The sequence below is a fragment of the Arachis hypogaea genome, chromosome 14 (assembly GCF_003086295.3).
Source record: "Arachis hypogaea cultivar Tifrunner chromosome 14, arahy.Tifrunner.gnm2.J5K5, whole genome shotgun sequence".
Classification (NCBI taxonomy): domain Eukaryota; kingdom Viridiplantae; phylum Streptophyta; class Magnoliopsida; order Fabales; family Fabaceae; genus Arachis; species Arachis hypogaea.
The window spans coordinates 21,831,319-21,849,384 of NC_092049.1; the positions used below are offsets into that span (position 1 = coordinate 21,831,319).

At 33.1% G+C, this 18,066-nt stretch overlaps 1 protein-coding gene and 1 long non-coding RNA gene across 2 annotated transcripts; both read left to right on the top strand.

The window, feature by feature from the left end:
- The first annotated feature begins 13,291 nt into the window (after positions 1 to 13,291).
- Positions 13,292 to 16,816, top strand: LOC112741808 (polygalacturonase QRT3). The gene is made up of 3 exons (XM_025790924.3): positions 13,292 to 13,732; positions 14,693 to 14,929; positions 15,602 to 16,816. The coding sequence occupies exons 1-3, from the start codon at positions 13,439 to 13,441 to the stop codon at positions 16,706 to 16,708; spliced, it is 1,638 nt and encodes a 545-aa protein (XP_025646709.1). The 5' UTR covers positions 13,292 to 13,438; the 3' UTR covers positions 16,709 to 16,816.
- Positions 16,817 to 17,242: 426 nt separating this feature from the next.
- Positions 17,243 to 17,737, top strand: LOC140178834 (uncharacterized). The gene is made up of 2 exons (XR_011871775.1): positions 17,243 to 17,383; positions 17,493 to 17,737. It is a non-coding gene; the product is annotated as an uncharacterized lncRNA (long non-coding RNA).
- Positions 17,738 to 18,066: the final 329 nt, after the last annotated feature.

The following is an 18,066-nucleotide window of genomic DNA, read 5'->3' on the forward strand; positions in this document are numbered from 1 at the left end:
TGGTTAGTCTTTTCGATATGCCCTTGACCTTGGAGTTGTTGAGGGGCACGTCTACCCATCTTGAAATTCCGGCCTCTTAATGGAACATACTTCCCACAAACTTTACCACTGATACTGCCACGAAAATTTCTCTCCAAAGTCGCCTCCTTGGCATAATCTTCAACAATTGTTCCCTTGTCCACCAATTCAGAGAATCTCCTAATCTCCAATGGGGCCACAACACACATGATATCTTCCCTCAGCTCTACTTCGTATTTGACACATTTCCATCCCTCATAGGACTCAGGAGTACCCTGAATTATTCTCGAGGACCTACAGAGTATGCAATGAAGCACAATCGGTCCATCCCTCAAGCTCACGAGGACGAACCGCTCTGATACCACTAATGTAACACCCTAATTAGCCTAAGCTTTACCTCGCGTCGTAAAGCAAAGGTTAATCAGAGATTACGATAGTTCTAAGATCATACATAATATATATATATTATAGAAAGAATAGTATAATCTAGAAGCCTGATGAAGGATATAGCTCAAAAATGGGATTTAAAAGCGCAAAATGTACTAACGAAGCTTCTAACTTAAGGCACAAGATATAGATATAGTATAACAAAGATAATAGTATAATATCATGATAACCTAGCCACGGCTCATGGAGTTTAATCCGGCTAGCCATATACAGACATACAGAAACTAGACGGTAAAATCAGCTTATACAAGTTTTCTCTCTCAAATACAAGCCTCTAGGCCAAAAACAAAATACAAAAGTAAGAGATATATAACAAAATAAATCAAAAGACTCCAAGAGTAACAGGATCCTCCGCTTCTGTCACCATCCAAACAACTCACCGAGGTGGATTGCGACCTGCATCTGAAAAACACAATGAAAAATATGGTATGAGAACCAGAGGTTCTTAGTATGGTAACAGTGCCAAGTGATGTAGGATATAAGACTCTGGGATGCCAAAGGCAATCCTAGACTTCATATCCATCATCGAGATTCAATCTTAAGGCATACTAAAACAATAAGCATAATTTATACAAATCTTAATATAAATAAACAGTGTACTCTATCTTAAAGGATTTTTATTCTAACCAAACGCTGCTGTCCCACAGCCTTCACCAACCTATCCTCCATGCAATCCCATCGCCACTGCCTTCCGAACCTCCTCAATCCCAGTAGAAATCACAATTAATTGCAATGCAAGTAAAACACAAGTAGAAGCATATAAGGCAAGTAATTCAAGTAAGCAAATAGTCATGTTATTCAATTAGGCATACAATTGCAAGTCGACAAAGCAAACAAGTAGACAGAAAATGCACATGATGAATGTCTGTCCTACTGGCTGTAATATCACATTATCGGTTTAACTGCCAACCCGACACATCTCCATGGAGACGTCGCCCTTTGGAATCATCATTGGGAACCCCCGAGATATAGTGCTCAGATCACTGTACAGGGTTTTGTGCCTGCACACTCTATTGATCCGATGGGATGCGAGCGGGATACTCTTGCCACAGACCTCACATCTCAACGCAAGCGGGACGAACCACTGCCCTTACGCCGCCGCCGCTACCTCGACAGGAGGTATCTAACCCCGTCCATGCCAGGCGCATAGCGTATCAACAATTCTCAGTACAAATCAGTACTTCAGTGTTTTTTAGAAAATATTTTCAGTATACATGGATCCATCATCTCATTTAGAGTCCTCGACACATCTCAACCACTGTCAATTTACATTTCAGTTCTGAACTCAACAGTTCATCAGTTTTCATTTCACATACTAGTCTACCTTCACACGTCTTCAAACCATCCTTAGTACACCCGAAACCTAGACCTCTGTTTTCTAATTTTTCCAAAATAACGTCAACTAAATCTCTAAAGTTCTTCCCCATGATCTCATACCCAAAATTATGTCCAACAGCCTTAAAATGGTGTCATAGAAGCTTATAATCTTGTTGGGGAGGTGAAATAGTTGAAAACAAACTTAAAATTGAGAAACAGGACGTGTGCGTCCGCACAGGAGCGTGCGTACGCACGCCCAGGAAGATTTTTAAAAGTGTGCGTACGCACAGGTACGAAAATTTATAAGTCTGTTCACTCACACAAGCTGTGCTAGCACCCCCAACAGACTGACCTTCCCAACGTGTGCGTGCGCGCGCACAAGATTGTGCGTACGCACAGGTTGTAATTCCTCATTGGTGTGTGCGCGCATGATGAGCGGATAATCTATACGCTTTTTGGCATTGTTTTTAGGTTGTTTTTAGTATGTTTTAATTACTTTTTATTATATTTTTATTAGATTTTTAATAAAAATCATATTTCTGGATTTTACTATGAGTTTGTGTGTTTTTCTGTGATTTCAGGTATTTTCTGGCTGAAATTGAGGGACCTGAGCAAAATCTGATTCAGAGACTGAAAAAGGACTGCAGATGCTGTTGGATTCTGACCTCCCTGCACTCGAAGTGGATTTTCTGGAGCTACAGAAACCCAATTGGCACGCTCTCAATTGCGTTGGAAATTAGACATCCTGGGCTTTCCAGCAATATATAATAGTCCATACTTTGCCCGGGTTTTGATAATGCAAACTGGCGTTTAAACGCCAACTTTCTACCCTATTCTGGCGTTAAACGCCAGAACTGGCATAAAAGCTGGAGTTAAACGCCCAAACTGGCACCAAAGCTGGCATTTAACTCCAAGAAATTTCTCTATATGTGAAAGCTTCAATGCTCAGCCCAAGCACACACCAAGTGGGCCCGCAAGTGGATTTCTGCATCATTTACTCATTTCTGTAAACCCTAGATTACTAGTACATTATAAATAGGACCTTTTACTATTGTATTTTCATCTTGGTTATTCTGGTTTTTCCTCTGGGGCCGAAGCCAATGACCACCCTTATCACTTATGTATTTTCAACGGTGGAGTTTCTACACCCCATAGATTAAGGTGTGGAGCTCTGCTGTTCTTCATGAATCAATGCAAAGTACTACTGTTTTTCTATTCAATTCATGCTTATTCTTATTCTAAGATATTCATTCGCACACAAGAACATGATGAATGTGATAATTATGTGACACTCATCATCATTCTCACTTATAAACGCGTGCCTTACAACCACTTCCGTTCTACATGAAAACAAGCTTGAATGTGTATCTCTTGGATTTCTAATCTAAGATTAAAACCTTCGTAGTATAGGCTAGAATTATTGGCGGCCATTCTTGAGATCCAGAAAGTCTAAACCTTGTCTGTGGTATTCCGAGTAGGATCTGGGATGGGATGACTGTGATGAGCTTCAAACTCGCGAGTGTTGGGCGTAGTGACAGACGCAAAAGGATCAATGGATCCTATTCCAACATGAGTGATAACCGACAGATGATTAGCCGTGCGGTGACAGCGCATTTGGACCATTTTCACTGAAAGGACAGACGGTAGCCATTGACAATGGTGATCCCCCAACATATAGCTTGCCATGGAAGGGAGTATGAATGATTGGATGAAGGCAATAGGAAAGCAGAGGTTCAGAAGGAACAAAGCATCTTCATACGCTTATCTGAAATCCCACCAATGAATTACATAAGTGCTTCTATCTTATTTTTTGTTTTAATTATATTTCAATTATCAAAATCCCATAACCATTTGAATCTGCCTGACTGAGATTTACAAGGATGACCATAGCTTGCTTCAAGCCGACAATCTCCGTGGGATCGACCCTTACTCACGTAAGGTATTACTTGGACGACCCAGTGCACTTGCTGGTCAGCTGCACGGAGTTGTGTGAAAAGTGTGCGATCACGATTCCGTGTACCAGCGCACAAGCTGTGCTAGCGCTGCAAACAGCGAGCCTTCCCCTGCATGTGCATACGCATAGGTCTGTGCGTTCGCATAGGTTAAAATTCTCGCAGGGTTGTGCGTGCGCACATACCAGAAATCATAAAATTCTGTAACTTTGCAGAATTTTAGATTTTTACACCAGTTTTTTAATGATCATAACTTCCTCTACAAAAATCCAAATCTTACAAACTTTATATCAATTTAAAGGGTTTTCAATGGACTTTAATTCTAAACAAATTTCAACTAATTTTGAAAACTGAGGCATAAGTTTTGATCAGACAAAGTTCACCAAAAACCAACTTTTACCAAATATCACACTTTACCAAATTTTCCAAATTCCTCAAACCACATCCAACCAAAACAATACCAAACTCCCATTTTTCATCAAAATCAACCCTTTGTATCATATTACACCAATATTACCACATTTTTCTTCACATATTATTCTCAACATCAATATCACATATATCACATATCCACCAATCATCATTACATACATCACTATCAATTTTTATCATAAACTAAACCATGATTCATATTAATAATCAGCAATATTCATTCATCCAAATTCATCATATCTCAACTTCATCACTTAACAACAACAACAACAACAACATCAATTCATTATACATCATCAACCCAAACAATCATCAACAACATATAATTTTCGAACCTATCCTATGGGTCACTAGGCTAAGTGTCCATGAATATTATATACTACATAGAGGAAACCGAAATCATACCTTGGCCAATTTCCAATATGTTCTTAACCCAAATTTGAGTACAAGCTAGGCTTTCTAACACAATCCAAGCCACCAACAATCACCAACAAGCTCCAACAAGTTCCAATAATCACAACTTCAAGCTATAACACACATAATTTACAATAATTCAACCTAGGGCTCAATATAAACATAATCTCACAAGAGTTTCAAGAGATCTTACCTTACCCAACAATTTTGGATGTCAAAACCAATGCTAACCAAAGGTTAGAGTGTACCTAAACACCCAAAAATCACAAAATCTTACTTAATCAAAAACCCTAAACTCGAAATTTTGAAGAGAAAAACTGAGAAGGATTCGAGATTTTCTTACCAGTTTCTTGAATAGGTTTTGTAGAGCTCTCCACAAGGAATGCGTGGCCGCAAACGGTGCGGTGATCGGAGCTTTGTAGCTCAAGATATGAGCTTGAGAAGTTAAGAATGAATAGTGCTCATGGGGGATTCTTCTTCTTCCTCTTTTCAGCTGTGTGAGTGTGTTTGTAAGTGTGTTATGTTAAAATGGGTTCACTTATGAACCCTTTTATATGTTGGGCTTGGGCCCAACTTGGGTCCGATCCAACCCGTTAGCATTTTTAGCCCGTTTGGCCCAACTTTGGGCCAAACCTTTAAAATTAACGTCCGGTTTTCAACTTCTATTATTTTTCTAAGGTTTTTGACTATTTTCACTTTTTCTCACGCAATACCGGGCAGACTTGAACCAGTTCAACCGTTTTGACTGCCGGTTTGCAGTTTTCCACGGCTTTTCGCAGAAAATACATTTTCTGACTCAGAAAAAGCCACTGAGTCCAAAAATCATATTTAAATCATCTGATTCTCATTCTAACTTTTCTGTTTCTATTTTGGAGCAATTAATTATCTAATTAGGTGATTAATTAAGCGCGATTCTTACAGCACACGCTAGGACACGCCACTACATGCCCATGAAGAGAGAAGAGGCTAGCGTGTGAGGGCGTGCAGCAGTGTGCTATGCCTTTGATGGTTGCTGGCTGGGGGAAGGAGCTGGCGTGCCTCGGCATTTGTTGGTGTGGCACGCCTTCGAGCTTCTTGAAGGGAGAAGTAGTTATTAGCGTACCCTAGCGTTTCCCAATGTGGCATGCATTCGAAGGTTCTTCCTCTGGGAGTGCTTTCTTGCTTGGCCCAGCGTGTGTGGGCGTTTCTTGGTGTGGCACGCCTTTGAAGGAGGTGTTTTAGATGTGTTGGAGTGTGCTGGGCATGTAAGATGGTGTGCACACCTTCGATAGGAACTTCCATGGGTCTGTGGTGCATGGAGAGCATTTTCGGGCGTGGCTGGGCATGTACACGCCGGGCTTTTCACACTAGAATTTTGAGCTCAAAGATGAGGGTCTTTCATGGCCCAGACTTAACATCCAGTATAAATTATTATATATCATTGGAAAGCTCTGAAGGTTAGCTTTCTAATACTGCTGGAATCGATTTATTTGGACATTTGTAGCTCAAGGTATGCTCGCTCGAATATAGAGGTCAGGGTGACAGCATCCACAAATTCACTTTGCACTTGTCTTCAATTCTTGGTTCCCTAGGAGGTTGTTTCCTTTTATATGGCCCTTCCTTGGTTCTCCCAAGGGCTTTTTTGGTTGTCCTTCTCCTATTTTGTTCTTACAAAAAATCGTTCAACAATTTTCTAAACATATCAAAGCATAAAGCAACTCTAAGAAATATTGATTAAAGCACCAAAAAATCAATTATAACAAAGAAATCACTAAATTTATTCAAAGAAATAATAAAAAAATAACTAAAGATGCTCATGTATCAAGTATACATCCATATATTCTGATTCAACTACCTTGTGCAATGTGATCTACATCCATTCTCTACCACAACTATAGTAGAATTTTCACTATCTTTTTTAAAGATTACAAATACCAATTTTCTAGGATTCTTGCTAATCCTATCCAGGACGACTCAAATTTCTAACAAATCTTGTTTCAGCTAGGTTCATTCCCTAAACTCTCAACACTAAGTGCTAACCTAACTTAACAAGGCAAACATGTCAAACTCATGACATAACAGAAATACATCAAAAGAGAATGCCATAATAATGACTTTTTCTCTTCAAGTTTATTCTCTTTGCCTTTTCTCTCTTATGACTTTTTCATATGTCTTACAAATTGTCTTTCACCATGAGAAATTAAAGAAAGATAAACTGAGAAAGCAATATATTTAATGTAACTACATGAAGGAGAAAAAATAAAGTAGCTTGAAAGCTAGGAGAAATATCATATTTAAGCACTCTCTCTTGTTACCTTTCCATCTTGACGGAATGCCCCTTTAATATAGGTGCATTGTTTCCAAAATTTCAAGTTAGATCAATAGAGATTCTATGAAAACTTAGAACAGTGTTTTCTCTCCTTGTCTTCAATCCTTAGCTGATTACTCCTTTTATTGAAGGATAACACTTTCAAAACTTGAAGCTGTTCTTTGGTGATAATTTATGTACCACAAAGACAAACCATAGCTTGTCTTCTTCTATAAAGATCAGAGCAGAAATGCAGAGTAGAGGAGGCACCGAAAGTGCAAAAAAATAATGTTGCAGCAGGATCATGGTTGCTTAGATTCTTCTTGCTGTCTTTGCTAGCTATCTTTAGAGTGGATGATATTTTCAAAGTACTTGCAAGATCAGCATCCTTGATCCTTAAGTTTTGGCTCTAAATTTTATCATTTATCTTTCATTTTGATTTGAAAAGGAAAAACTCCTGTTTCTTCTTTCTTAAAATGTTGCAGCATCTTAAAGTAGCTTTAAGTAGCTATTTTGTTTACACACTTTGGTTATTATTTCTACAACATTTCTTTTTATAACAAAATCAGTATTTGATTTTGTTTTTGACTTCATTATTTGACTTTTTCCATCAATACTTGTTTGATGAAAGCTTTTGGTGCTAATAAAAGGTGAACTATCTTTAACTTAATTTGTTTTACCCAAAATTATAAAGCTCCAGCTGCATCAAGTGCTTTTGACCATGAAATAAGTCATGTTGCTAAACTTGTTTATATCTGGACTACTTAAACAGAAATTGATTTGGACTTGCAACAATAAAACAAACATTAACTAATTTTTAGACTTTTAACCTAATAAAATATCTATATATTTGTCATTATCAATAATAAAATGGTTTCCTAAACTCAATAGAATTAAAAACTTGATTCAAGTATGTACAAAAAAGAAAAAGAATAAAAAAAAAGAAAGAAAAAAAGAAGCAACAGCCTCATCGAAGTTATTTCACATGATAATGATTTTGAACCAAATATTTCAAAACAACCATAACAATGAAATGAAATACTATTAGTTTAGGGAATACCAGGATAGGGGATTGAACTGTATCCGGATACGAAGAATTATGAAAGTTGAAAACTTGAAATACTTATAAAAAGGGATAACGCTAAAGTCAGATAAAGAAATATTTCGAAAGTTGGACAGGGATAACAATGAGAAAAAATCATAGGAAGAAGTGGTTGATAGGTTTCTCTGTTATTGTTTGGAATATCTGATGGAAAAAAAATTAAAGGACTTTTTAGAATAAGGCATCCGAAATTGCTGATGTTGTTCAACATTCGTTTAAAAACTTCAGAGAATGAAATTGTACTGATCCCTTTAGTTGTTGATGGCAATGTCAAAAATGACAAAGAAATAAAGATTATAAAAAGATTTTTATTCTTGTTTTTTTACTCCATCTTATTATGTTTAGTTTTGTGTTTCAAAAAAAAAAAAGACTACAATACTAAAGTCAGAAGTATTAATGTGCTATATAAAGAACCTTATAGCGGCACTCAATTCAATACAAAGTATTCCATTCAATCTCTTGTTCTCATGCTTTCATACCTTCTCTCAATTCCTATCACTTGTTATCCCTACCCCTTACAAATTACCAATCCAGTGATTAGGAACACAATCAAAATTATAAGCTACCGTATTCCTCGATCGACTATTTTTGTAAAAAACACATACATTTTTATCTAAAATTAATTATTCATAGATTTCTGATGATTGAAAACGTGTAAAAACACATATTTAGTATCTCAACAAAAATAAAACTATATGCATTATTTGGTTATTATGAGTTCTAATAGTAGTATTTTTTGCAGACTTTAGATTATTGGATGGCAGAAGCTAAGATGCTACAAGATTCTCAGTTACTACATATTATGCTGAAGCTCTGACCAACTTTTTTTTTTTTTAATTTATTTTTTCTTGTATAATAATAATAATAATAATAAAACATGTTAACTCTCTTTTTTCGAATAGTTATAACTTATAAGAATGGAGATACAATTTTGTTGAGTAACTGTTAATAAAAAGCACCAATTATTGTCTTTTAATTTCCAGAATAACCAATCATTCTTCTTCGGTTTTTCTTCTTTTGTCTTTCAAGCGTTGCTTTGGAATCAAAGATATATAGAGAGTGCGATTGAATAGAAAAGGAAAATACAAATAAAAGAACATCAAATGGAGATAATGGGGCCAAATAAAGATCAATAGAGAGTGCGATTGAATAATTATTTCTATGCTACTTGGTACGTTCTTTTTCTAATTATTTCTATGCTACTTGATGGTTGATGCTTGCGTAGACATGTTATGATGATGATTTAGATTTGTTGGTGAATGAATGTTTTGGACCAAGAACAAAATTAGAACTGCTATGGGTCTTTATGCAAATACAGAAAACAAGGAAGCGGGGGTCAAATTCAAATTATTTTTGAAAGGGGCATCTTGTACCCGCCATGCTCATTGAATATTTTGCTTACTTTGATAATTAGTTAAGAAAAATACTGTGTATATAAAAAATTAACAATCAATCATTATATATGTTAATATTTATTCTATATTTTAACAAATATAATTTGTATCAGGGGTTGATCGTACATATAGAATGATTTATAATTAAGACATAAGTAGAACACTTTTAATTATAAGATGATATACTATTATATTATTATCATAATTGTTTTCCCAATATAATTTTTTTTGGCCAAACAAGTTTAGCCTCCTCTAAATATTTTACGTTCGTTCATGCATGCATTTATTTTTTAAATATTTTTAATATAAACAAATCAAATATAATTTTTTCAAAAAGCAATAATCTTTGCAAGAAAGAAAAGAGTAATCTAATTTTTTTTTTGGCCTACATTGGCCAATTTTTAAAAAATAATTTTACTTATCTAAAATTCTGAACCTTAAATGATAAAATCCCAATCTTAAATCCTAAATTCTAAATCTTCAAAAAATAATATTTTTAAATTAAAAAATTGGCTATATTTTTTAACAAAAAGAATACATATTCAGAGTATATGGATGGCTGTTTTTGTATAAATTTAATTTTATTACCCTATTATATATTGTAACATTTTTTGACACAATCATCATATATCTAATCATGTGGTAAACGTTGGTAGTTTTGACATATATTTAATTTTTTTTTCTTTGTAACAAACTTGAATAAGTTATGATAACAAGTTAACAACATTAGATAAAACATAGAAACTGAAAGTTTGAAACAGAAGGAGCAACATTTTCGTAGCAACTTGAGATTCATCTGATTTAATTCAAACATATTAGAAACATTTATAACGTTGTTAAGACTTGCGTTGTCTAACGCCTCTTCATTCCTACATCGATTGTATTTGAAGAAGGTGCCCAAAGCATGATACAATTCTTTTGCAAATTTCCTCTAAATTTAAGGAAAGCAATCTTTTCATGCTTTCTCTTACTCATGTTCACCTATAAACCGAGATTACACAAACATCATGTTAACTGTCTTGTGATTTTTTATTTTGATCCTCGGATAGTATCATTTTTTACATTGTGATTTAATCATCAAATTTAATTTATTCTTTTCTAATTTTTTTTTAAAAGTAATTAATATGGATAGGAAAGGTACTTAAATATTGATTATTATCAATAACATGCCAAAACATTATTAGACGCTACTAATTATATGATCCTTTTACAATTATTTATAGATACACATTCCATATATATGAGAATAAGACTATGAAGCTCTTGCTATCATGCATAAAATTTTAGAACCATTTAATTATGACCTGAATTTGGATACCATACCACATTACACTGGATGTTATTGATTTAATGGTGATTACATTTTTATTTTTTCTTTTTATTAGAAGATATTTTTAATATATATATTTTAATTGGATCTTATATTTGCTAAGAATAAAATCCAACACAAATCGGTTTGTTAGTGATGATTAAAGCTGAAATTTCCCTCTTAGAAGTAAATACAGAATGTTATATGATTTTATCTAATGGTCCTTTTGACAAGGCTCTTCATTTCCAAATTCCAATATATACCATTAAACGTATAAAATGTTTGATTATTTAAAAAATAAAATAATATTTTTAATCATGAAAAATTTTAGCATTCATAATACTAACTATGAAAGGATAAACTAATTTAATACTTTTAAAAAATTAAGTTAGTTTAACAAAACTACCTAAAATAGATATTTTGTTGTATATTTTTGCCAAACTAATCTAATCATATCGAATTAACTTATATCTTTTATAGTTAAAATTGTTGAATTCAAATTTTTCATAATAAAAATGGGAGTTTACTTTTATTTAAATATACTGGAAATATAAAATTATGTTATATAGATATTTAAATTTATGTATTTAGATTATTTTTTAAGTAGTAAGTTTGAAAATTAATTGCTAATGAGTAATAGTTCAAATGGCATAGTCTCCCCATACTCAATTAAGAAGTTGCGGGTTCGAGTCTCCTATCTTTGGTTAAAAAAAAAAAGTTTGAAAATTAATTACATATAGCAATTTGCGATTGAATATCTTTGTAAAATTGTATATGTTGTTAATATATGTAAATTAATTTCTTTTAAAAATATTAATAAAATAAATATAATCTTTATGTAAAGTTTGATAAGGAACAACTTCCTCATCAATAATTTTTTTTTCATGATTTATCATGATCATCATCAACATTAGCCAAACTCATCTTGTGTAAGATTGTAGTGGTGGATCCCCTCTCTTCTATTTGTTTTGAGGTATTGGGATGGAAGATTGAGACACAATATTATGTTTGTTGGCTTAGAGATTGGTACTAAAATTTTTGTTTCCGTCTCTAAAATTTCAGTATTTCAGTACTTCTAAAAAGTAGGAACACAGGGGACTGAAATTTTTAGAGACAGAGATTAAAATTTTAATAACATTTTATACCTAAAATACCCTCATTTCAATTAATTAATTCTAATTTTATCCTTTATGCAAATTAAATTAGAGTTTTATTTTTTTTTCAATTTCTGTCTCTCACTTTACACCAAATAGAATACTGAAATTTATTTCGGTCTCTGTTTCTTAGTCTTTGTCTCTCAGTCTCAGTCTCTCAGTCTCTGTCTCTCTACTAAACGTTATCTAATAATTAAAAAACATAATTAGACAGAGTCCTACAAATCACATGAACTATATGGTTTCTTGACTTTCTTTTTATTCCAAAATATCTTTCTTATACAACATTTTAATTTTAATTTTAGGGTCAACACAGATCGGATATGACTAAAATTTCGATCCGATCCGCACTTAAATCATCGGATCGGATCATATTGGATTTCATATCCGCATATTTTAAGCTTGGATCTGATCCGCATATTTGCGGATCGGATCAGATATCGGATATTGGATATATCCGCAAAACATAAAAATTTTTTTTAAAGTTTATTTTTATTAAAAAAATATCAATAAAATTCATTTTCTATTCTTTTAAATATGTGTAGTCTTAAAATAATATTAAATATATTTTTTTTAAATAATAAATTAAAATAATACAACATATATGATAATTATTAGTTGAAATAAAATATAAAAAGAATATTTACTTATTTATTTCTTTATTTTTGCGGATACGCGGATATGCGGATACCAACACAAAATCCGCAATCCGTTCCGATTAGTGTACGAATTTGATCTGATAGCCTTGCGAATCGGATCCATATCCACAATTTTTGAATTAAATTCGGATAAATACCGCAGATATGCGGATCGGATCGGATTCATGAACACCCATATTTCAACTTTTGTTAGAAAGTCCTTAAAGCATGTGCAAAGTGAACTTTTTTAATATTGGGTTCAGAAGGGTGTCATTTTTTAAAGTGACTCGTTATGCGCGTTGTATTGAATTATGGGGGTGCTACAATCTTAATTTTTTAACTTTGTTAAAATAACAAAACGCGATATTGTTTAATACTTTTTTAGTAATTTTTAAAATTTAAAAAAAAATTTATGAAAATGTCAATGATTTTTTTAAATTAATTAAAAAACTTTTTATTGTATTTTCTAAAAGTGAAAAAATTCTCATAGCAAAGTAGAACTCACCTGCAGCCAAATAATCTTGTGTAATATTAATATTAAAAATATAAAAATATTATTTATATATTAAAATTAGCTATTAAAATTAGTTATTATATATTTTTATATAAATTATATGTGTTATTTAATTTATTTTTAATATATATTTTATATTTTAATATATATTTTATAGTAAGGCTAATTTTAGTGTACACATAAAATAATGGTAAAAAAAAATTAGCCGTACAAAGTTAGTGACTATTAATTGCATTTCTGTCAGGTAAACTGAAAATAAAGCTTGAAACTAAAAAGCCAAAATTACATAGCAACCACCTTCAGCCAAAATTAATTGCAAGGATATGAATGTGTCATGGTTTGTATGATCAAATATGATATCAAAATCTTAGTTACCAACTCTTCTTTAATTTCCATGTCACACTCTCTTTCTCTCCCTCATTAACTTTATATATATTTCCTCTACTACCCATTTATTTAAATGGCCACACATCTAGAATGCTTCTTCCTCAAACTTGAGCCCCTTCTCACAATGGCAAGAACATTTCTAGTTTGGTTCTTGTGTCTTGGGGTGCCTTGTTTCTTTGTAATTATTGATGGTGGAGTTTATGGAGATCAGAACTTGCATCCAAGAACCATTTCTGGTGCCAATCACTACCATAAAGATATAAGAAGATTACAAGCCTTTAAGGCCTCTCTTACTAGACATGGTTCTGTTGCTTCAACATCTTCTTCATTTTCATCCTCTTTTGCTTCTTCCCCTTTGCTATCTGAGGTGATTAAACTCAATTGTGTTCATTTTTTTTCTTTTTGCGTCAGAAAATAATTGTATGCTCTTAGCTTTTATTTGATATATAGATCAAAATAGAAATATAAATAAAATAAAATGTTGTTTGTTCTTATTTTTTCGCTAGTATCTATCTATCTTCTGTTGTGGTTTTATCTTTGTTTTGAAATATTTATCAAACAGAGTCTTAGAACAACGTTTAGTGTGTTTTTAAGAATTACTTAGAACCTTTTATTGTTATAATTTTAAATATTATAAATAAAAATGAGTAATTATAAATACTTTTGGAACACAGACATAACATATGAATTAATAACATGCCAATTTGTAATTTCTCATAAAAACTAAAGTAGCGTTTGTTTTGAGGTACTGAGACAAAGACTGAGACTCAGTATCGTGTTTGTTAGTTCAGAGATTGGTACTAAAATTTGTCGCTGTCTCTAAAATTTCAGTATTTCAGTACCTCCAAAAAGTAGGGACACATGGGACTGAAATTTTTAGAGATGAAGACTGAAACTTTAATAACATTTTATACCTAAAATACTTTCATTTCAATTAATTAATTTCAATTTTACCCTTTGTACAAATTAAATTAGAGTTTCATTCTTGTTTCAATTCCTGTCTCCCATTTTACACCAAACAGAATACTGATTTCAATCCCAGTCTCTTAGTCTCTGTCTCTCAGTCTCAATCTTTCCGTGTCTGTCTCTCCACCAAACGCTACCTAAGAGTGCATTTGGTTCACATTTTTATTTTTATTTTTTTTCCATAAAATTTTAAACATAAAAGCAGAAACAAAAGATGTACAAGTTTATTTCAGCTAAGTGACAAATAGTACATATTTTCTGCCTATGTTGTAGCACTCTTTTTATTTTATTTTGTTTGTGTTTTTGTTGGTTGGAAAATTTGTGAAATGAATGATGCTTATCTTGTGTGATGCAATTGAAGGGTGTGAACAATCCACGCGTATACCACGTGACATCGTATGGGGCAGATCCAAGTGGGAATTCAGACAGCACAGAAGCAATTCTTGCAGCCATAGCAGATGCAGCCAAGGTTCCAAGTCAAGGACAGTTGATGCAGGGCATCACTGATCTTGGAGGTGCCCATGTTGATCTTGAGGGTGGTAGCTACCTCATCAGCCGTCCACTGCGCTTGCCGGCCGCCCGTCTAGGGAACCTCATGGTATGAAATCTTTAAAGTGCGTTTTAGTTTGCGTTTTCATTTTCTGTATTTTTTTGTTTTTAGAATTGTATTTAAAATAATAAATTTTTATATTCTACAAAAAAAAAATACTGAAAATAAAAATACAAATCAAACTTAACTTTTGATTTTCTATTATTAGCATTAGTAGATTAGTACGCAATATGAAATTTTCTACCGAAGTTTGCAGTTTCCTTAGCATTTGACAATTGTCATATATTTTGGAAGACTTTATTGTATAGACTGATAGACGAAATTAATTTTTGAGGCAGGTAATTAATTAGTCTTGATATGTTTTTGTCATAATGGTTAAAGAGTTGGTATAACTGCACCAAGAAAATGACAATTTCTAATGTGCTTTTAGAAGATATTTTTGTAAAGCAATTTTGTTATCATTTCTTTTTAAAATTCAATTAGTGTATAATTTCAACGTAAAATTGTTTTACATAAACATCCAATTTTGTATTGTGACATCAACAAAAATCACACAAACATTAATATCTAATTAAATGATAGTATTTACCGTATATACTAATTAAACTCATTTTTAATGTAAAAAGTAAAAATAGAAAAAGTCAAATCAAAGTACATTTTTTTTTTCAATGTACCATAACAGTTGAGTTTGAAATTTTGTTTGTAATTTGATGAAATCAGATACATGGTGGAACTATAAGAGCCTCAAATAACTTTCCAGAAGATGGGTACCTCATTGATTTGTCACCAACCTCTTCTTCTTCTAATAATAATAATAATAATAATAATAATAATAATAATAATAATAATAATAATAATAATCATAATGAGAAGAATGGAGCTAACTCAGAGAGTTCCCGTTCTTCACCCTACAATTTTGAGTACATAAGCTTGAAGGACCTCTTGTTAGACTCAAACTTCAGAGGTGGGGGCATTTCAGTAATTAACTCACTCAGAACTAACATAGACAACTGTTACATTACACACTTCACCACAAATGGAATTTTAGTCCAAAGTGGTCATGAGACATACATTAGAAACACTTTTCTTGGCCAGTACGTAACCGCTGGAGGTGATAAAAATGAAAAGAATTTCTCCGGGACCGGAATAAGTCTCCTCGGCAACGATAACGCCGTCACGGATGTTGTCATCTTCTCTGCAGCTATAGGAATAATGGTAACGGGTCAGGCCAACACGTTCTCCGGCGTGCATTGTTACAATAAGGCCACCGGATTCGGAGGGACCGGGATATATCTGAAGCTGCCGGGGCTAACACAGACAAGGATTGTGAATTCTTACATGGATTACACGAGTATCGTCGCCGAGGATCCGGTCCAGCTCCATGTCTCTAGCAGTTTCTTCCTTGGTGATGCCAACATTGTCCTTAAATCAGTGAAAGGTGTTGTGAATGGAGTCAGCATTGTTGATAACATGTTTTCAGGGTCCAGTTCTGGGGTGGAGATTGTTCAATTGGACCAATCAAACAACAGTTTCAACCAAATTGATCAAGCTATTGTTGATAGGAACATTGTGAGGGGAATGAATTTGAAGGCCACAGTGGCAAAAATGTCAATTCGAGGGAATGGAACATTATGGAATGTTGATTTTAGTAATGTTCTGCTTTTTCCAAACCTTATCAGAAATGTTCAGTACTCATTAAGCTCTAGTGGTGGAACATTCCCTAATCATGCTTTGAGGAATGTATCTGAGAACAAGGTTGTGATTGAAACAAGTGAAGCAGTGGATGCAAATGTTTTTGTTACTGTGGATCAGAGTATGGTAAATTGATTGAACAGGTTTTGAACTTTGTAGAGTGACCAAAACAATATAATTCAATTTATTTGGTCATTTTTATTTAGTCCTAAGTTCTAAGTGGAGGGAATTTTTTGGATATGATATGAGCATGTCTTTGTTGCCAAGTCTTCCTTTCTTTATTATCTGGACAGAGTTAATTAAACATTATATATATTAACAATCATACAAATTATTATATATATATATATATATATATATATATATATATATATATATATATATATATATTTACATGATTTAGATAGACTGAACTGCACATTATCTTTTTATGTGATACTTTTCCAACCGATTGGTTCAAAATACTGGACAAAAACTAAATCAATATATTTTGCGGGTAATGCTAATAAGTTTACAATATTTAAGGAGAAAAAATAAATTAAGGATGTATATCATAGTTAATTATTTGGTTAGTCATTATTGCATCTATTTATTTTTATTTGTTTTTTATTAGAAGTGACCCAACCCGCAAGAAAACCCAGAATTCAAATTTCAAACAGTAACGCCCCCACCATTCTCACCTAATCGAGCAACTAGTCTAAGAACTCCAAAGAGACTGAAATAGGCTTGTTGAGAATGTCTTCCATAGGCTTTGGTGGTCTACTGCTCCAGAAATGGAAAAGATGGTTTGATTTAATGGATTGCACTAAGGTTTGATTATCTCACTCAATTATTAGTCTCGCTAGGATCAGGGTTCTTTTATTGCTTCTGCTTCTACTGCCAAGACTAAATTTGCTATTACCTTTGTTCTTCCTCTCAGATTGCCATTGCTATGTTTTATCACTGTTGCTGCTGCTCCCTGACCGAGTTCCTGTTTGAATGCTGCATCTACATTGATTTTGATATTTTCCTTCTTTTATTTTGCTCTTTTTTTGTTTTCTTTGGTTGTTCTGTATTTAAGTATCTCTATTTCCTATAATGTTGCTTGGATTATGGTTGCTTTATGTTGGTAAACTGCTAAGTTTCTATTTTTCCATATATTCCAAGCCATTAATCTTACTATGCTCCAGCCAGTCTCGAATTCCTCAGCTGTGCCTCCTTTTAGTTTGTGCATCATGTTTGAAAGCCAAGATCCCAGGGATATAGAATTTGCTGGTGGACTGCGTTGCACTTGTGATCCATTTGCATAGGAAAATGGGATGTTCAGTTGTTTCTTCTTCTTACAAACAAAGACGACTAATAGGTACACAATCAATTTTTCTAGTAACACTTGGACATCTCAATAATCAACAACATATATCATTAAAATTGATAGAACAACATAAACTTTCTACAAAAATGGATATTTTAAATCAGACAAAAAAAAGAGTAATACAAGTAGTAAGTTATATTTT

What these genes read in the sequence shown, in the direction of transcription:
- LOC112741808 (XM_025790924.3), top strand. Translation starts at nt 13,439, where the DNA reads ATGGCCACACATCTAGAATGCTTCTTCCTCAAACTTGAGCCCCTTCTC. An exon ending in CTTCCCCTTTGCTATCTGAG is followed by an intron (nt 13,733 to 14,692) that starts GTGATTAAACTC and finishes ATGCAATTGAAG; the next exon opens with GGTGTGAACAATCCACGCGT. An exon ending in CCCGTCTAGGGAACCTCATG is followed by an intron (nt 14,930 to 15,601) that starts GTATGAAATCTT and finishes TGATGAAATCAG; the next exon opens with ATACATGGTGGAACTATAAG.